Genomic DNA, 18,601 nt, shown 5'->3' with positions numbered 1-18,601 from the left:
TTATTAAGCTCACACTGGTGTTGATTAAAATGAAAGAAAAAAAATTCCAGACCCTGACAATTTTACACATATTTTTATGTGTAAAATTTCCCTTAGAATATTTTTATTGCTGCGGTAAACCTGAAATATGTGAATCCTGATGGACTGTTCTGTGACAGATAAAATATTTCGATGGTTACAATCATCCAGCCATTAACAGCACAACATTTGTTTTCCCATGTGTTCCACCAATATAACGCTGCTACAGTTTGGAGGAACAACACTCCACTGCAATTCGACAGCAATAAGTGGGACTAAACTACTGTAGACTGACTGATATATGCAAAGTGTTTGTGGATTTGACATTGAGATAAGCTGGATTTTTAACCTTGTCCACGTTTACTGTGCATCTAATAAGTGCAATGGCTAATAACGATGCTCTCCTTCTTGTCCTCACCCTCCTACTATCAAAGACTCCGCCCTAGGGTTGTGCCATATCGTATCGTGTGCAATAATATTCCAAAATATTTTTAAACAATAAAAATAAATAAATATCGTTATTATCATGATATTCTCATATGTTAACGTAATGCAGTTACACATATGTCGTACATTCATTTCCAAACTCATTTAGGCACAATGACAGGTATGGTAGAAATCTGCTCTGCGTTCAAAAATTTCCTCAAAAAGACGAGTGACTTTTTTGTTGTGTGGAGGTGGTTTGGAAATAAAATATCCATCCATTATCTAAAACCACTTATCCAATTTAGGGTCGCGGGGGGTCCAGAGCCTACCTGGAATCATTGGGCGCAAGGCGGGAATACACCCTGGAGGGGACGCCAGTCCTTCACAGGGCAACACAGACACACACACATTCACTCACACAGTCACACCTACGGACACTTTTGAGTCGCCAATCCACCTGCAACGTGTGTTTTTGGACTGTGGAAACCGGAGCACCCGGAGGAAACCCACGCGGACACGGGGAGAACACACCAACTCCTCACAGACAGTCACCCGGAGCGGGAATCGAACCCACAACCTCCAGGTCCCTGGAGCTGTGTGACTGCAACACTACCTGCTGCACCACCGTGCCGCCCTTGTAGTTTAAATATCGTGATATTATTTTAGGGCCATATCGGCCACCCCTTCTCCACCCCTATCAATCGCCCCCCATCCACCCCACCCCCAATAGCACCGACACCACCACATTTATGCACACACATGCAAAACCGAGGGTGTAAATCTGCTTTAAAACATTAAAAGGATTTACATATACAGGGGGTCCTCGACTTATGACATTGATCCGTTTCTGTGTAAGTCGGAACATACGTACATACTGTACGTAAATAACATACTGTAAGCACTTATCCTATCCTAACACCTATCCTAACACAGTAATTATCAAAAAACACCTCGGCCTCGAGCCGCGCAACCGTGTACTCTTCCACCGCGCACACCAAACACGAAGTTCGCGTTACCACGTTTACGACGCAAAAGCACTTAAGTCGAAACAAGGCTTTATACAGTAAATGGGAGATGTGTCGTAACCACGAAACCTTGTAACTCGGGACTGACGTAACCCGAGGACCTCCTGTATAGCGAAAAATGTTATAAGGTTTCAGGACTTGTATTTGTAAAATGTATTTGAATTGGGCTGAGTTGACTGCTTCATTTATTAGCTCATTTACAGTGGTCAGTTCAACAGTGCTGTGTAACTGGTGCCTTAGGTTTTAATCTCAGATATTCCTAATTCGGAGGTCTCTGAGTTTGGGTGTGATAGATTCTGTTAAGTCTGACCATTGGGGCAATTGTTTGCTGGACTGTGAAGCTCCAGGAGAGTGAGCATAAGTTTAAGATGCTGCTGTGGTGATGACTGGGTCTTGGCTCTATCAGTCCAATAAGCAGATGTTCTCAGTGAAGTCTCAGTGGTTGACAGTTGTAGTCAGAGCTGAAGTGGTTTTGGCTGGCTTGAAGAATGCCTGATGATGCCAGGCAGGTACCACCCTGCCCCACAGCATGTCGTCCTCAGATACAAGCATGCACATTTTCAAATACTCAGTTTGTTAGATTTAGAGGAGTCCAAGCCTGAGAGCACAAGCAACAATCTGTTTTGCATCTAATTTAAGTAAATGTTTCTTGCAAAATATAAATAACAAATAACAATTCTGAAATATTTACATGAATTTCACCATTTCTTAGTACTCGTCCTCCTTTACTTCTTTAATGACAGTGTACACACAAGCCAGAAGCACTCGTCATCTTTGTGTAATAACCTCTGATAGGTTAATTAAATGTATTTGTAGACAAGCTTTAACATGATCAGTGCTACAAATGCCCTTAAAGTTGAATAGAGATTTAAAAATAGTGCAGAATCTTGGATGTATCTTCTTGATTTAACGTCCTTTAACTTTTCTTTGTAGGCTTCGAAGTTTAACATTAACAAATCATAAAACTAGACATTTGGATCCCACTGTATGCTTCCAGACCCTATAAGCATGCCATATTTATTTTCTGCTGCATGCACAAGTATAAAATCACTTGCATATATGCAGAGACAGACACAGGCAGAGCCCCTATACTAGCTTTCACATTACATTACACTTAAGTTATTAAACTGATTCTCAATAAGGTACAGGTGATTGACATGTGTCTCTCCAGCATGGACATGCACATACACCCCCACCAGCACACAGACACACACACACACACACACCTAGATTCCTCTAGTAGAAGCAATAGTCGACACCGAGGAGTTTCGGTGGAAGCGACATGTCCCAGAGTTCCAAAGAGACGTTCAGAGGCCATGACATCGTTTAAGGTCACCTGATACACACAAAGAATAAGAAGACATATTAAGTTTAAGGTGAATACAGTGCTGTCAAAAGAAAACTGTGGAAGAAATGCTGCAAAGCAGAAGCTTTCATAATCTATTTTCATCAATTAACAAAAAGCCAAGTGAATTAACAAAAGAGAAATCTAAATCAAGTAAACTGCTGTGCGACCACCCACTGCCTCTGGAGGTTGTTCCAAACATCTTGGAGAAGTAACTACAGATCTTCTGCGCATAAATCCTTCTGTCTCCTCATGTAATCCCAGCTGTAAGTGTTCACAATTGACTAGGGCTGTTGCAATGATCTTAATTCACTAACTTACAGCATATAATCAATAACAGTTCATCTATTTACTGGATGCTTGGGAGGTGTGTACCTCTGTGCCATTGATCCTCTGCAGATTGAGGTGGTTCAGTCTGTAGATGAGGAAGGCTCTCCACAGCGTCAAGCTGACCACAGGGTTCCCTTCTGGGTGAATCGTGACCTGTTCCAATCGCCTGACCTGCGCTAGAGCGGCCAACTGCAGCAGTCGGGTTATATGAGTTTCCATGAAGATCAGGTGCTAAAGAGAAGAAAATGGAAAGGAATTATAATTAATCTCAGCTAAACAAATACATACAATACATATACAAGCTGCAGTATACAAGGGCAGTATTACAGAAACACCCTTATTCTGAAATCTATATAAAGAGCAGTAAAATATTACTGAACAACATTTGCTAAGCTCATAATCTTATCATGATTCCAGTTAGGAAACAGGTAATAAGCTCTTCTTGTAATACAGCCCCAGGGCTGTATTCATAAAGAACCTCAAGCTCACAGTCATGTTAGTCTCCAATTTATATTGATTATAGGCTCGTAAACACATCCTTCTACTCATTAAGGCACCAACCCTGGTGGGCCTTTGGGTATTTAGTGCATAATGACAAATTTCCTCATTTTTAAATAATAGGCGTCTTAAAAAGACAGGTCTTCTCTGGTTTCATAGACTATTAATAGACAGGTATTGAGATTTAAAGCTCAATCCACTGACGTTTCTTTATGTGAACTGCTAAGAAGACAAAAGCATAACCTTGAGCTGACTGTTATGTTAAAGGAAGGCATATTTAATGAGATTTTTGCTGGACAAATGAAGTGTAAATTTATAAGTATATGAATAAATGTTTGCAAACAGCATCAAACTTGTCAAATATTCTAAAAGTAGATTGTTGTTTTGTGTTGGTCTTATTATTTGAAATGTCATAGACTGAAATAATATAGTGTGAATAGTTCACTAGTTGCACTGCAATGTTTCTTTATCTTCATTTATTCATTGTCTGTAAGCGCTTATCCAGTTCAGGGTTGCGGTGGGTCCGGAGTCTACCTGGAATCATTGGGCGCAAGACAGGAATACACCCTGGAGGGGGCGCCAGTCCTTCATAGGGCAACACACACACATATGTTCACTCACACCTATGGACACTTTTGAGTCGCCAATCCATCTACCAACGTGTGTTTTTGGACCATGGGAGGAAACCGGAGCACCCGGAGGAAACCCACGCAGACACAGGGAGAACACACCAAACTCCTCACTTTTCTCTTTATCATGAAAATGTTTTTTGTCAGTGTTCTGTTTATCGTGTCAAGAAGTGTATAGCATGTGAAGAAAAAGCCTATTTTTCAAGGTTAGTCCTTACCCAGATAGCATTGGATTTTTGGCCCAAATGTGGCACATCTGCTGCTCTCTTGTGGCCCACATTTAGTGTTGAATAATGGCATTGACTCAAGATGAGTTTGACTACGTCAACTCATCCACAAGTCTACTAGTTGGGCCAGGTGTCAGGTGTGTGTGAACCATATCTGGGCCACATTGACATTTGGCCAATGTCTGGCCCACACAAATAGGTTTTAAGTGCCAAAAGCCAGATAGATTTGGCTGTGGGTGTACTACAGGACCAGGATTGAGACCCCTGTGTCTGGTGGAATCAGGCTTACCGTAAGATTGGGGAATTTGAGGCGAATACGCGGCAGAGTGGGGACTATGTTGTCAAACTGGATGTAACGGAAGGCGATGGTGGTGACTGTGCTGGCTGTCTGCACTCCCCAGCCTCTCTCCAGCGCCTCCAAGGCCCCAGGGCCAAACAGACGCACAGTCTCCCCGTCCAGCTCGGCCACATGGCTCTCTGATAAAGAGAGACTCTGCACACTGGTGCCCCCTGCTTCCTGGAGTCTGTAAACAACACGCAGAGCATATGGGATAAATACATGAATTACAAATTTTCCACAAATGAAGTTTTTATGGTTTTCTGATTTCTACATTCTTGTTTTCTAATGTCTCTGTTCTGGTCACGCATTTTCTCACACTGTAACCCTGCCTTTTCTCATGGGTCCAGCGCTGTGATTGGAGATGCTGAGAGGATGGTCTTAGCATATGTCTACTGTAACCTATGTAAGGAACAGAACAAAATAAGAATAGCTTGTTTTAACCCTCTTTAACAGATTTAGCCAAACCACAACAAAATTACTATGTTGTATTAGTTCAAAGTATGTGGATCCCAACATGAATGTGCACATGCACCAAAGAAAGTTAGCTTTTATGTTATGTCCTCTTTAATTGAAATTTATTGCAAGTTTAATGAAGAAATGTTAGCTCTGACATAGTGTTGGGCAGCAGTATAACGTCAATAATGTATACCGCGGTTTTGAAAAAAATTTCTAGTATCTCAAAATAAGGGGAATACTAAATTATGAAATTTGTGTCTTTAAATACAAGGCCAGAGTTCATTCATGTGCATTTAAAAGAGCCACAGGAAGTGGGCGCTCTGGGACCTCACTAACTGGTTTTAATTGTCTGAAAATAGGTGGGGAAAAAACACAAGCCCGGCAGCCCACAGTAGTTGTGAGTTTAGCGCTGAGTCTGGGTTCAATGAGAGAAGAAGGAACCTAAAAAAACAGACTCACAAGACCTTTCGCTCTACTTTATGCTCACTGCAGGTATGAAGCTTTATCCTCTAAATATGTGTGATTTGAGCTTGAGTTTGCTGAGAAATCATCTGTAGTGGTGTGCTTAACCACAAGTGCCTGTTTGCTGGCCAGCTATGCCATTTTCAAACTTTTCTGTTCCTCCAAAATCAGTGGCTGATATTTGCTCTCCTGGAAACGGGTTTGTATTTTCAACATGCAACCCCCCCCACCCCCAATGACGCAATCTTTACACCAGCATTCTTCATACTCATATTTGTATCATATTTGACACTTCTTTCTCTCCCTCTCTCCCTTCTCCATTTTATTCTTGTGATTCCTGCCCTTGCTGTATTTTTTGTTTTTATTCTGCAGCTGTGTCTGAAAGTCCCTGTGGTGCTGGACTTCCTTTTCTTCCCTTCTTGTGTTCATGTGCCTCTTTAATGAGGTTGTTATATAATTTATAAATGACTGGATGAATATACATACTACAAAGTAAAATCATTCATTTATTCATTATCTGTAACCGTTTATCCAGTTCAGGGTCGTGGTGGGTCCAAAGCCTACCGGGAATCATTTGGCACAAGGAAGGAATACACCCTGGAGGGGGCACCAGTCCTTCACAGGGCAACACACACACACACCACACACACACTCACACACACACTCACACTTATGGACACTTTAGAGTTGCCAATCCACCTACCAACATGTGTTTTTGGACCGTGGGAGGAAACCAGAGCACCCGGAGGAGACCCATGCAGACACAGGGAGAACCCACAAAGTGAAATCACAATGAATCAAATTCAACCAGAGTCTGTATGAGAATGCTGAGGTATTTGCCCTGTAGGAAATAAATTAACATTAATAACCCTGCCAGTCTATATCATGTTCAGAACTCATACAGCAGTGGTATCCTTAAAGCAAACCATATGGATGCAGAAGCAGTAAGAGTCAGGACACAATGAGCTCTCACACAGAAGCAACTGTGTTCCTACAGATGTAAAAACAGAGGTACTGTACCACTACTTACAGCGCTGAGTGCCTACATGGTACACTGCCAAATCCCCTAGCTGCATGATCCATTAGCGTAGATGTTAATCGGAGAGGCCCTAACAAAGCAGTGCATTTGTTTACATGTGTTTTAATAGGATAAAAGCACTGAGTATGGGAGTTAAACCCAGGCCCAAAGAGCAAGGTAATGGGTCCGCATTAGGACAGAACAGACATCCTTGTGGGACTGCAATACATCCATTTCAAGGAGGCTCAAAGAAAGTTAGTCACTAAGATTTTTTTTTGTCTGGAGCCTGGACTTAAAAAAAGTGATACTTTAATGCTTTTCTCCAGAGCCATTCACATTTTGTAATGAATGTATTAGGTGTACAAATACGTTTAAAGCTTTTTTTGTGTAATGTATAACTGTAAGTCAAATTTCAAAGATTCTCCCACTCTGGACATTTTATGGTAACAGTTGTATTAAAAAGTATTAAAAAGACAACTGCCATTTTATTTTATAATACATAAATAAATAAACAAAGTAAAAAAAAAGAATTATTAAAAAATTACCACCTTTAAATCATCTAAACCAAACTTACAGGTAATTTTGGATATAATATTATCCCCAATATAAAGACAAATTGATCCACATGCTTTTGCAGCAATTTTTTCTTGATGGAACTCATCCAGGAATCAATCAATTCTTCTTGCTTGCTATTTCCAGCTTAATTCATTTTTAGTTTATATATTATTGGATAAAATGACAATTATCATGTTGTAATAAAATGCAACAGTTAGCATAAAACTACTATATGAATTTTGAATCACAATTACACCTTACGGGCGGCACGGTGGCGCAACAGGTAGTGTCACTGTCACACAGTTCCACTGAGACTCTGAATTGGAGAAGCGCTTACAGATAATCCACTATGCTATCAATTCCAGTGAGTGATCTATTTTAGACAAGAGTGAAGATGACTTCCATTAGTGATTATGTTTACACAAAAATGGGATGCCAAATATGGGGTGGTTATATTAAATGCGATATTTGAGATTTTAATCTGAAAAAAATTCATGAAATTCACAGAATGTTTCTTCACAATTTGCTAGCTCACCCCTTTGTTTGCACACTGGAAAAAGCTTTGTCTTTGGTACGCAGCCCTGGGGAAAAGTGTTTCTGTCCAAAACGGCTTAGGCATTTTCTCTCTGATTGCTGGCTGAGCAACGGCCTCGAAATGACTGGAGGCATTTGGATTTAGGAGAGACTGAAAAATGTTGAAAACATGAAAAAAGATGATGTTGCGCTATTTCTACTCCATAGGTGGGTTATATTGACGTATTTTTGCTGTTACATATTACTTAATTTGGACCTGACTCAATTCAGGAGACCGCTAACTACATGAAAGTAAACACAGACTACGGAATTTAACAGTTTTTTGCAAATTAGTTTCTGTGGTAATTCAAACAGTGAATAAAAACTTACAGATAAGTTAAACTTTAACCACTTTCAAGCTATAGTATGTGTCTTACTCAAACATAATCTTCCACCTTAAAAGATGCAGACCTGAATGAAAACCACGATGGGGAGATTTTTTTTTTCTTCTGAGAAATCTGTGATTTTAATAATAAGTACATTTTCCCATCTATCATTGACTAATGACTTCCACTGATAGCTGTCAAGCAGTGGAAACTTTTACCTCATCCATTAGACTTAAATTAACACTTAAATCATCAGACAAGATGAGTAACAGTCCTTACAACACTCCCAAACTATATGGTACACTGCCAAATCCCCCACCTGCCTGATCCATTAGCGTACATGCTGATTGGAGAACCTCAAACAAAGCCCTGATTCTGTTTACATGTGTTTCAATAGGATAAAGACATGGAGGATGATAGCTAAGCCTGGCCCAAAAAACAGGGCAAAGGGTCTGCATTAGGATACAACCAGCATCCATCCACTGTGGCCTAATTGGCTCCTGTTCTTGGCTGCCCCGAACTCCCTAGTCTTGCTGATAAGGAAGCCGTGAGAGTGGAGGATAAGGGCGAGTCTCAGGAAGGCTTGGTATCCGGGCGGGTTGTCAGTGACCTGGGACCACCCTGCCTCGCGACACTCGCATGCCAGCGGATCGGATACACACTGACCGGCTTTTAACCCTAAAAACTCAGCAGAAAAAAAGCCAAATAAGCCTATTCACATTTCACATCCTGCGTCGACAGACTGTGGCTGAATTCTATAGAGGTGAGATGCAAAGGTAAATCTAGAGGCATACAGGGAATCCCATAGCAAAAATGGGGTGGAAAGGAGCAAGAATGGGAATGGAGAGAGGTGTTACAAGGCAGCCATTGTGCTCCAAAACAAATCCTATCCTCTCCAGGTGACTCTATGTATTCAAAGAGAAGACACAGAGAGAGAGAGAGAGAGAGAGAGAGAGAGAGAGAGAGAGAGAGAGAGAGAGAGAGAGAGAGAGAGAGAGAGAGAGAGTAAAACCCACAGTTGTAAAATGACAATGAAATCAGATAAATATCAAAGCAAAAGATGAGGTTAGATTTCCATAATCATTTCTAGGCTTTGGAAACCATTTGATCCCAAATCTCGTGAACTATTAAGTAAATAAATGTCTCAATGCAAATGTCCCTCTCACCAAAACAAGCCGTGAAAGAGGTCGCGTTCAGTGAAGCTATGTAGCGTGTGAGAGAGAGAGAAGGATAGGGAGGAGACATTAATTCTCTTTTGTCTGGAGCCTGGAATGTGTAATTTAAGAGTAGAGGGACAAGTGGCTTCAGAAAACATGTCTCTCACACACACATTTTGTCACTCTCTTTGTGTTGTTTCACGTACTCACGTGGACATCAAGCCACAGTTAAACCGAATAACATACTGCAGTGAAATGTTAAAGGTGTACAAATACATTTTTTAATAATAAAAAATATATATAACTGTTTATTTGTGAGAAAACATTACAATTAATCATCAAAATATTCTCTGTTGTTATCCATCACCTTACACCATCTTTCAGGCAGCTTATGAATTCTAACAGGGAAGGAAGTTGCTTATTTTGGTGCAATGAAGTCATCTTCTTAAAGATGTTTGAAAGTATACAAATGATATTGGGAAGGGGCTGTGTGTGAACTATACGTCAGGTGCTCCAGAACTTCCCAGCCAAGCGTCAATGATGTTTCCTTGACAGACTTAGCAATGTGAGGGCTAAAGCAATCAGCATTAACAGCTTCACCCGGTTCTTGAAGTTCATAATACAGCACACCCTTCATATCCCATTCATAACCCCTGGATCTACACTACACTTTCTCTATGGGGATTACATCCAGTGACTACATCCATTTTCACAAAAGACTTTCCCTGTTGTTTGTTACAGATTCAAACACTTCATATGAAGGTTATCCTCATTCTTCTGATCTTATTCTTCTTCATGTGTCTCCCATTATCTTTCCTTTTGGGTATTTCACTTTTTATATATATGAATGGAAACTGTGTGTTTAGCAAGTCCTTTTGCATTTGACATAAATCTTCCAGCCAAACTTGCATTTCCTAATTTTTAATCTTCATGTGGGCACTGCTACATTCACGATTGCAAACTTCAAAATCATTTAACCCAAAATTAATTTTACCAAGAACAGAAAAATAGATGCAAATGCATTTGCAGTGCTTATCATTTAATGGAACTCCTAACGAAGTTTTTCTCGTTCGCCATTTTCAAACTTTTATATTTTAGGGTTTATTGTTTGTTTGTTGGGGGCGGCACGGTGGTGCAGCAGGTAGTGTTGCAGTCATACAGCTCCAGGGGCCTGGAGGTTGTGAGTTTGATTCCCGCTCCGGGTGACTGTCAGTGAGGAGTTGGTGTGTTCTCCCTGTGTCCGTGTGGGTTTCCTCCGGGTGCTCCGGTTTCCTCCCACAGTCCAAAAACACACTTTGGTAGGTGGATTGGCGACTCAAAAGTGTGAGTGAATGTGTGTGTTGCCCTGTGAAGGACTGGCGCACCCTCCAGGGTGTATTCCCGCCTTGCGCCCAATGATTCCAGGTAGGTTCTGGACCCACTGTGACCCTGAACTGGATAAGCGGTTACAGATAATGAATGAATGTTTGTTTGTTTTTATAAAATAAAAAATGTCTGTTTTAATACTAAGCAACTATTACCATTAAATGACAAAAGTGGGAGAATGTTTGAACTTTAAATTACAATTAAAAACATTTTTTTTATTACATTAAGACTTATTTTCATGTATACAATTACAATATACAATTAGCTACTCCTTTAGGGGCGCCAGCAGTAACAGTTAGCTGTTTATCGGGAGCCAGAGCGCCAGATATTAGTGGCAACTTTAGACTGTTAGCTAATAGGAGATATTCGAGGGTAGTCATTCATGTAGGGGCCAATGATATTCGTCTGCGGCAGTCTGAGGTAACTAAGGGTAATATTAGAGAGGTGATTAAACTGGCCCAGACGATGTCCGATGCCGTAATCTGCTCTGGCCCCATACCAATGCGGCGTGGCGACGAAGCTTACAGCAGACTTTGGGCGTTAAACTGCTGGATGTCCAAGTGGTGTTCCGAAAATCAAGTGGGCTTTATAGACAATTGGTTACGTTTTGAGGGCAAGCCTGGTCTTATAGGTAGGGATGGTATCCACCCCACGCGGGAGGGTGCTGCCTTACTTTCTTGCAGTATAGCACATAGTCTTTTAGTTAGTCAGCAGAGTAGTGTAGATAGCTGCTGACAATCCAGAGCCGGGACCAGGCCGCAGACAGACAGACAGGCTAAACCGACCGTCTGCGAACTGTCTTGAGACGTCACCCAGGTTCAACTGTATTGAGACTGTGTCTTTCCCCCGAACTAAATGTAAAAGTAGAAAAACAAAATCAGCCTGTTTCAGCAACCTAATCAATATTAAATCATACACAACACCTAGCAGCAACACCTCAGAACTAAAATTTGGGTTACTCAACATAAGATCACTAAACTCAAAAGCACTCATCGTAAATGATATTATAAGTGATCATAAATTCAATGTTTTCTGTCTCACGGAAATGGGGGTTAAACCAAATGAATATTTAGCACTAAATGAAGCCACCCCCCTAGGCTATAATTATGCACATAGCCCAAGAATATCAGGCAAAGGAGGTGGAGTATGTGTAATTTACCAAAATACCCTAGAAATTAGTCTTAAACAATGTGACACCTTCTCTTCTTTTGAGGTTCTCTCCACTATTATTACAAATCCGGTCACAAAAAAGGACGCATTTTTATTATGCAACATTTACAGACCACCAGGGCCTTACTTAGAATTTCTGAAAGAATTCAGCGATTTTGCTACAAACCTAGCGGTGTGCAATCATAAAGTTATAATTGTAGGAGATTTCAATATACATTTTGAGAAGGAAAGTGACCCACTAAAAAAGGCATTTACCTCAATCTTAGACTCTATTGGTATTACTCAAAATGTAACAGGGCCTACACACTACTGCAGCCACACTTTAGACTTAGTTCTGACACTAGGTCTTAACATTGACAAAATTAATATCTTACCGCAATCCTCAGCAATCTCCGATCATTACTTAATTTCATATGAGCTACGTTTTATCCATAATATATGTAAGAACCCTCGCTATTCTACAAGGCGTATAATAAAACCATCTACCGCCCTACAATTTATAGAAAACCTACCAGAACTATCGACCCCAGTTCCAACTCCATCAGACCCAATGGACCTAGATGTACTAACTGATTACCTAGAAAATACCTGTCGATCTACTTTAGAAAAGGTAGCACCACTTAAACATAAAAGTATAAGACAGAAAAAGCTCGCACCATGGTATAACGATAAGACCCGTACTTTAAAACAAACATTACAAAAACTAGAGCGGAAATGGCGATCAACCAAGCTTGAAGTGTTCCATTCTGCCTGGAAGGACAGCCTTATAGAGTATAGAAATGCCCTCACTAAAGCTCGCTCAGCATATCTGGCCTCGCTGATCTCCCATAATAAAAATAATCCGAGAGCACTGTTTAGTGTGTTTTCTAGAATTACAAAAAATCAAGCAGGTTCTGAACAACTAATTCCAGCAACTCTCACCAGTAAAGATTTTATGGACTTTTTTAATAATAAAATTGAGAATATTAGACAACAAACTCTAGCCACAGGATCAAATCCATCCTGGCTGCCACCTGATGTGAATGAAATAAAACATAATATAACTGTAAAAGAAAGACTTGAAACCTTTTGCCCACTCCCACAATTAGAACTAGAGAAGATTATCACCTCCGCAAACTGTACAACTTGCACACTTGATGCAATTCCCACAAAGTTGCTCAAAGAAGTACTACCAGCTATTATTGATCCTCTTTTAACTATAGTAAACTCATCACTTAGTCTGGGCCATGTACCCAAAGCTTTTAAACTAGCAGTTATTAAACCTATGATCAAGAAACCAAATCTTGATGCTAGTACACTGTCTAATTACAGGCCTATTTCTAATTAGCCATTTCTGTCTAAGATCTTAGAAAAAGCTGTGGCCCAACAACTTAGTTCATATCTACATAAGAATCATATATATGAAAAATTCCAATCTGGATTCAGGCAACATCATAGTACAGAGACAGCTCTAGTCAAGATAACAAATGATCTTCTTCTTGCCTCTGATCAAGGCCACGTATCCCTGTTGGTGCTTCTTGACCTAAGCGCAGCCTTCGATACAATAGACCACAATATTCTCATAGAAAGGTTAGAAAACATGGTTGGAATCACAGGGACAGCCCTATTATGGTTTAAATCTTACTTAACGGAACGTTATCAATTCGTAAAAGTAAACAATCTAAATTCAAATTATTCTAAAGTAAGATTTGGAATTCCACAAGGCTCTATTTTAGGACCATTATTATTTACATTATACATGTTACCGCTAGGCACAGTTATAAGAAACCATGACATTAACTTTCACTGTTACGCAGACGACACACAATTGTATATTTCAGCCAAGCCCGATGACAAACACAGATTAAAGAAAATAGAGGACTGTGTAAAAGACGTGAAAGGCTGGATGTTGCGTAACTTCCTCCTCCTAAACAGCAACAAAACAGAGGTCCTGCTTTTGGGTCCAAAAGTGACAAGAAATAAATTATCAGACTTAATTTTAAATCTAGCTAACTTTCCAGTTAAACCTGGTTCAGCAGCAAAAAATCTTGGTGTCATAATTGACCCGGATTTATCATTTGATCAACACATAGGTAGTATCACTAGGACAGCTTTTTTTTACATCTTCGCAATATTGCTAAGATTAGAAATGCCTTATCCCTTCAGGACGCAGAAACATTAGTACATGCCTTTATTACTTTAAGGCTTGACTACTGTAACGCACTACTGTCAGGATGCACCAGCAGCAATTTAAGAAAACTTCAACTAGTTCAAAATGCTGCAGCTAGGGTCCTCACTAAAACTAGAAAATTTGAACATATCAGCCCAGTTTTATCATCACTTCATTGGCTGCCTGTTAAATTCCGCATTGACTACAAAATTTTGTTATTAACATATAAAGCTCTACATGGGCTTGCTCCTGAATATCTTCAAGATACAATTTCCTATTATGAGCCCCCACGTTCACTCAGATCACAGAATACTGGATTTTTAAATGTTCCCAGAATTCAGAAGGCCTCAGCTGGGGGAAGAGCCTTTTCTTATAAAGCCCCCCAACTCTGGAATGATCTTCCAGAAAATGTTCGGGACTCAGACACAGTCGCAATCTTCAAATGTAGGCTAAAAACTCATTTGTTTAGTTTATCATTTGGTAGCTAATGCTCCCCCATAGATAAAGGCGGCAGATCCGGGGGGTCCATGGACACAGGGAATTATAGTATACTGAGACGCTGGTGCTGTCGTCCCGCCGCTTCTCGCGATCACTCAGGTTTGTTGACGGTGGAGCGGAGGGATGCCAGTGTTTTAGGATGCTCCCGTGTCTGTGTGTCCTCCTGGTTCTCTCCTTTTAGTTAATGCTGTCATAGTCAGATCTGCCGGAGTCATTAGCCACACTCTGGAAATTTTCATATTTTCTACTTTACAAACACAAAACAGTTCAAAACTAATTCCATCCCTTTACATCTTTCCGAGTAAACGACTGCCCACCTGTCTGTCTGGACACTGATGGATGACTGTCGAGATCCTCCTCCACGCTTCAGACCAGCTGCCCACGCTCCAGCAACCACCAAGTGCCTTGAAGCTGTCCCTACACTGAAGTTCTCATGGACTACTAACTATCATCACCAGTAGATTGACCAGAGGAGGATGGGTCACCCCTTGTGAGCCTTGGTTCCTTCCAAGGTTTCTTCCTCAGCTGGGGGAGTTTTTCCTTGCCACTGTCGCCCCTGGCTTGCTCACTTGAGGGTTTTACATTTGTCTTTACATTTCATGTCAAATCTTGTCTTACTGGAATTCTGTGAAGCTGCTTTGTGACAACATCAGTTGTGAAAAGCGCTATATAAATAAATTTGATTTGATTTATACATATAACATGTAAAACAATTGCATTAAAGTTCAGACCTCGCCATCACTGTTTGCTATTACTTGAGAAGCAGAAAATGCACCCAACTTGAGGTTATTTGTGTTGCCCTACATGCTCATGCTAAGCGACAGTCAGGGTGGTGTCTAAGATCAGGTGTCCTGGATGCTGTGCCAGGCACTGAGAGACAGGCCTTATCTTTGCCCACTACTGTTAAACAAACCAAACTCCAACCCTAAAGTTGTGCAGCGAACAGCAACACACAGATAAATCTCACTGACACGTCTACCCTGTCCTGGAAACACCCCCCAGAGCTCACACTGTAGTTTATCACATACCATGTACAGTGATCACCCGTGATGGATGAACAGTGGCCTTGAACCTCACTTTCTGAACCAAACGCCCTAAAACAAAACAATGGAAAGGAGACAGAGAAACAGTCTGCTGTAAGCCATTTCCTCCTGCTCAGTACGACATGCTAATCGACCACAGCTTTCATAACGTGACATCAATTTTAATGATTCAATTCACACAAAGATGGTCTGCAAATTCAGAAGGGGTCATTAATGCAACTGTTAGCAGCAGTTTAAAAAGATTTGGTGGGGATTCAACTGTCTCATGAGAAGCTTCTGTTAGCCTTGTAACACCCTTAGACTCAGACAGTAAACACCACTTGTATGACAGACAGACCTGAAAAAGATGTAAATATTAGCTACACTGAAGCAGATGCCCAAACAAGTCTACTTAATGTGTGCTAATGGCCTAAACACGCCCCCTAAACACCACCTCTTATAGAGATGATTGATCAAGAAGACTCCGAATGGAGCTCCCTACCTAAGGCACATCTCATAACCTATGTGTAGGATGAGACATGTCATGCACAGTGAGTAGACAGGGGCCGTATGCGTTTATGAGTCTCCAGGAGGCCAGTCTCATTAAGTTGTCACTCAATAAGAAACCCTCCTGCCTTTTTGAGAGATACATAAGCCAGGCCAGTTTGCCTGCTGTGAGATTCCAAAATCACACGAGATAAAGGTTTATGTGGAGAATATGTGGCCTACAATGTATTTTGTAACAGAATATTGCTCAAAATGAAAAACATACTCTGAATACTTAAGAATACTACAATGTTTTATTACATTTCAAAGTAGTATGAATGCAGCAATTACACCCTGCTCTACTGCAGCGATTACCTGAATGTATCAGAGGTTTCCTGGATGATTATAACATTAGCTGGTAAATGTAACCTGACTATTTCCATAAGTGTTAGGAGTGAAACATTTCAAACAAACATAAAATCTTCAGTTTGGTATTGAATTTACTGTTACTACACATATTTAATGTGGATTTGAGGGCTGAAATATAAACCGTTACACAGTTTAATGTAGATCAGTGCAGAGAGTTTTGAACTATGGCTAGATTTCTTTTATGTACGAGGCGTTAAGTTTGTCGTTAAAACTTGCACCAAGCAACTAAACCATCTCATTTGAGCACCCACTGTCAAACAAACACACTAAACAATGTGTTTACAAAAACATAAGCCTAAAGACGGTCAGACTAATAGATGCTACCAATATTGTTTTAAGGGAAGAATAGGTTTTGCCTATATGTGATTTTTAATGCTGTATTTAATCAATGAAATAAAAGTGGCTTGACAAATAATACACTATGTAAATAAAACAATAACTCAAACTATGACTCCAGAAGTGGAAGATGAGATGAAAGAGGCTGGATTTCTCACTAGAAGTGCCAAGCCTAGAAGCACAGTGCACAAAAAATAAAATAAATAAATAAATAAATACACTTTTGAATTGGATCGAGTTCCAGTACACCCTCCTTTTATCATTTTAACCAGAACCCTCCTTTTGATAAACTAGGATTCCTAAACTGAGATCCTTCACGTTTTCCCTCCTGTTGCCGTCAGCAGGGATTTATCCGACACTTCAAAGCTGTAATTCTCATTTCTGCCATCGGGTGTCACAAATACTTGCTCATTCTAATCCTCTGCCTTTCAGATCGGTGAGTAAGATTAAACGCACACAGAGCGGAAATCCACTGAACCGAAGGAGAATTTTAATCCTTGTTTTCAACAGATAATTACTTTAATGTAATCTATTATTTTGCCAATGTAATTATATTCTGAATGCTGTGTTTTTCATTGTAACTGTAACGGAATACAGTTATTTTGTATTCTAAATACGTAGCATGGTCACATGTATTCCAATTCTCCCCAACACTGAGAATAGACCACCATTTCACTAGAACTGAATGTGAATGGAGTGCAGCAGGTAGTGTCGCAGTCACACAGCTTCAGGGACCTGGAGGTTGTGGGTTTGATTCCCGCTCCGGGTGACTGTCTGTGAGGAGTTGGTGTGTTCTCCCTGTGTCCATGTGGGTTTCCTCCGGGTGCTCCGGTTTCCTCCCACAGTCCAAAAACACACTTTGGTAGGTGGATTGGCGACTCAAAAGTGTGAGTGAACGTGTGTGTTGCCCTGTGAAGGACTGGCGCCCCCTCCAGGGTGTATTCCCGCATTGCGCCCAATGATTACAGGTAAGCTCCGGACCCACCGTGACCCTGAACTGGATAAGCTCTTACAGATAATGAATGATTGAATGAATGTGAATGTTATATTCACTCATTGCCACAAAAACAATTGCACGTAGAAAGCAGTGTTGGATTGTAATGATATTCGGAAGGAAGATAAAGTTTACCAAGAACAATTAATGATTAAAAATCTAGTCTGAAGGACAGGTATTTATTATTAATGTATTTTATATAGTAATGTATTTATAAATAGTTTATTAATGTTTATAGGAGTGACACGTTGAGTGTCCTTGTCTGGCCGTGGCATAGCATCTGCGTCTTCAAGGCAAGCTTTAGAGAAAGTAGCATTGTCCTGTTGAGATAGCGCACCAGAGTGTGTTTTCAGAATAAGTAGGGTCACTGGTTGTAGTGTTAGGTTGTCAAAGAGCCTGTGATGAAGAACAATGGCAATCAGGAATCATATAAAATTGCCCCCCACTCTATAATACCAGGCCTTCTTGGTGACACATGACAACAAACCATTCATCTTGCCGCTGAGCTCAGTGCCTAGACACATGGACTCGTTGGTCGTCTCCACCAAGGCAAGGCGTGACTCGTCACTGAAGGCGACCCACTGTCATTGTGACTCCATGTCTGTTTGGCATGACATCATTACAGACTTTGGCGATGCTGACGCAGTGTTAAGGCCAGGGCACACAGACCAAACATTCTGAGACAAACCACAGCATTCTAATGTTGGCAGATGTTTTAGAAAGTTTGGAAAACGTACACTCAGTGACCATGGATCAAACAACACTGA

At 40.6% G+C, this 18,601-nt stretch overlaps 1 protein-coding gene across 2 annotated transcripts in view; it reads right to left on the bottom strand.

Moving 5' to 3' along the window:
• Positions 1–18,601, bottom strand: part of LOC136709923 (leucine-rich repeat-containing protein 49) — a 58,132-nt gene that overhangs the window by 4,863 nt on the left and 34,668 nt on the right. For both annotated transcript variants that reach the window (XM_066685510.1, XM_066685511.1), the window contains exons 14-16: positions 4,788–5,022; positions 3,190–3,375; positions 2,696–2,805 (exon numbers count right to left, since the gene is read on the bottom strand). In XM_066685510.1, the coding sequence (XP_066541607.1) occupies positions 2,696–2,805; positions 3,190–3,375; positions 4,788–5,022 (531 nt within the window). The remainder of the gene's footprint in view (positions 1–2,695; positions 2,806–3,189; positions 3,376–4,787; positions 5,023–18,601) is intronic.

This window comes from Hoplias malabaricus, chromosome 11 (genome assembly GCF_029633855.1).
Source record: "Hoplias malabaricus isolate fHopMal1 chromosome 11, fHopMal1.hap1, whole genome shotgun sequence".
NCBI classification, from domain to species: domain Eukaryota; kingdom Metazoa; phylum Chordata; class Actinopteri; order Characiformes; family Erythrinidae; genus Hoplias; species Hoplias malabaricus.
Note: the sequence above shows the minus strand (reverse complement) of the source record. Positions and strands in the feature narration are given on the sequence as shown.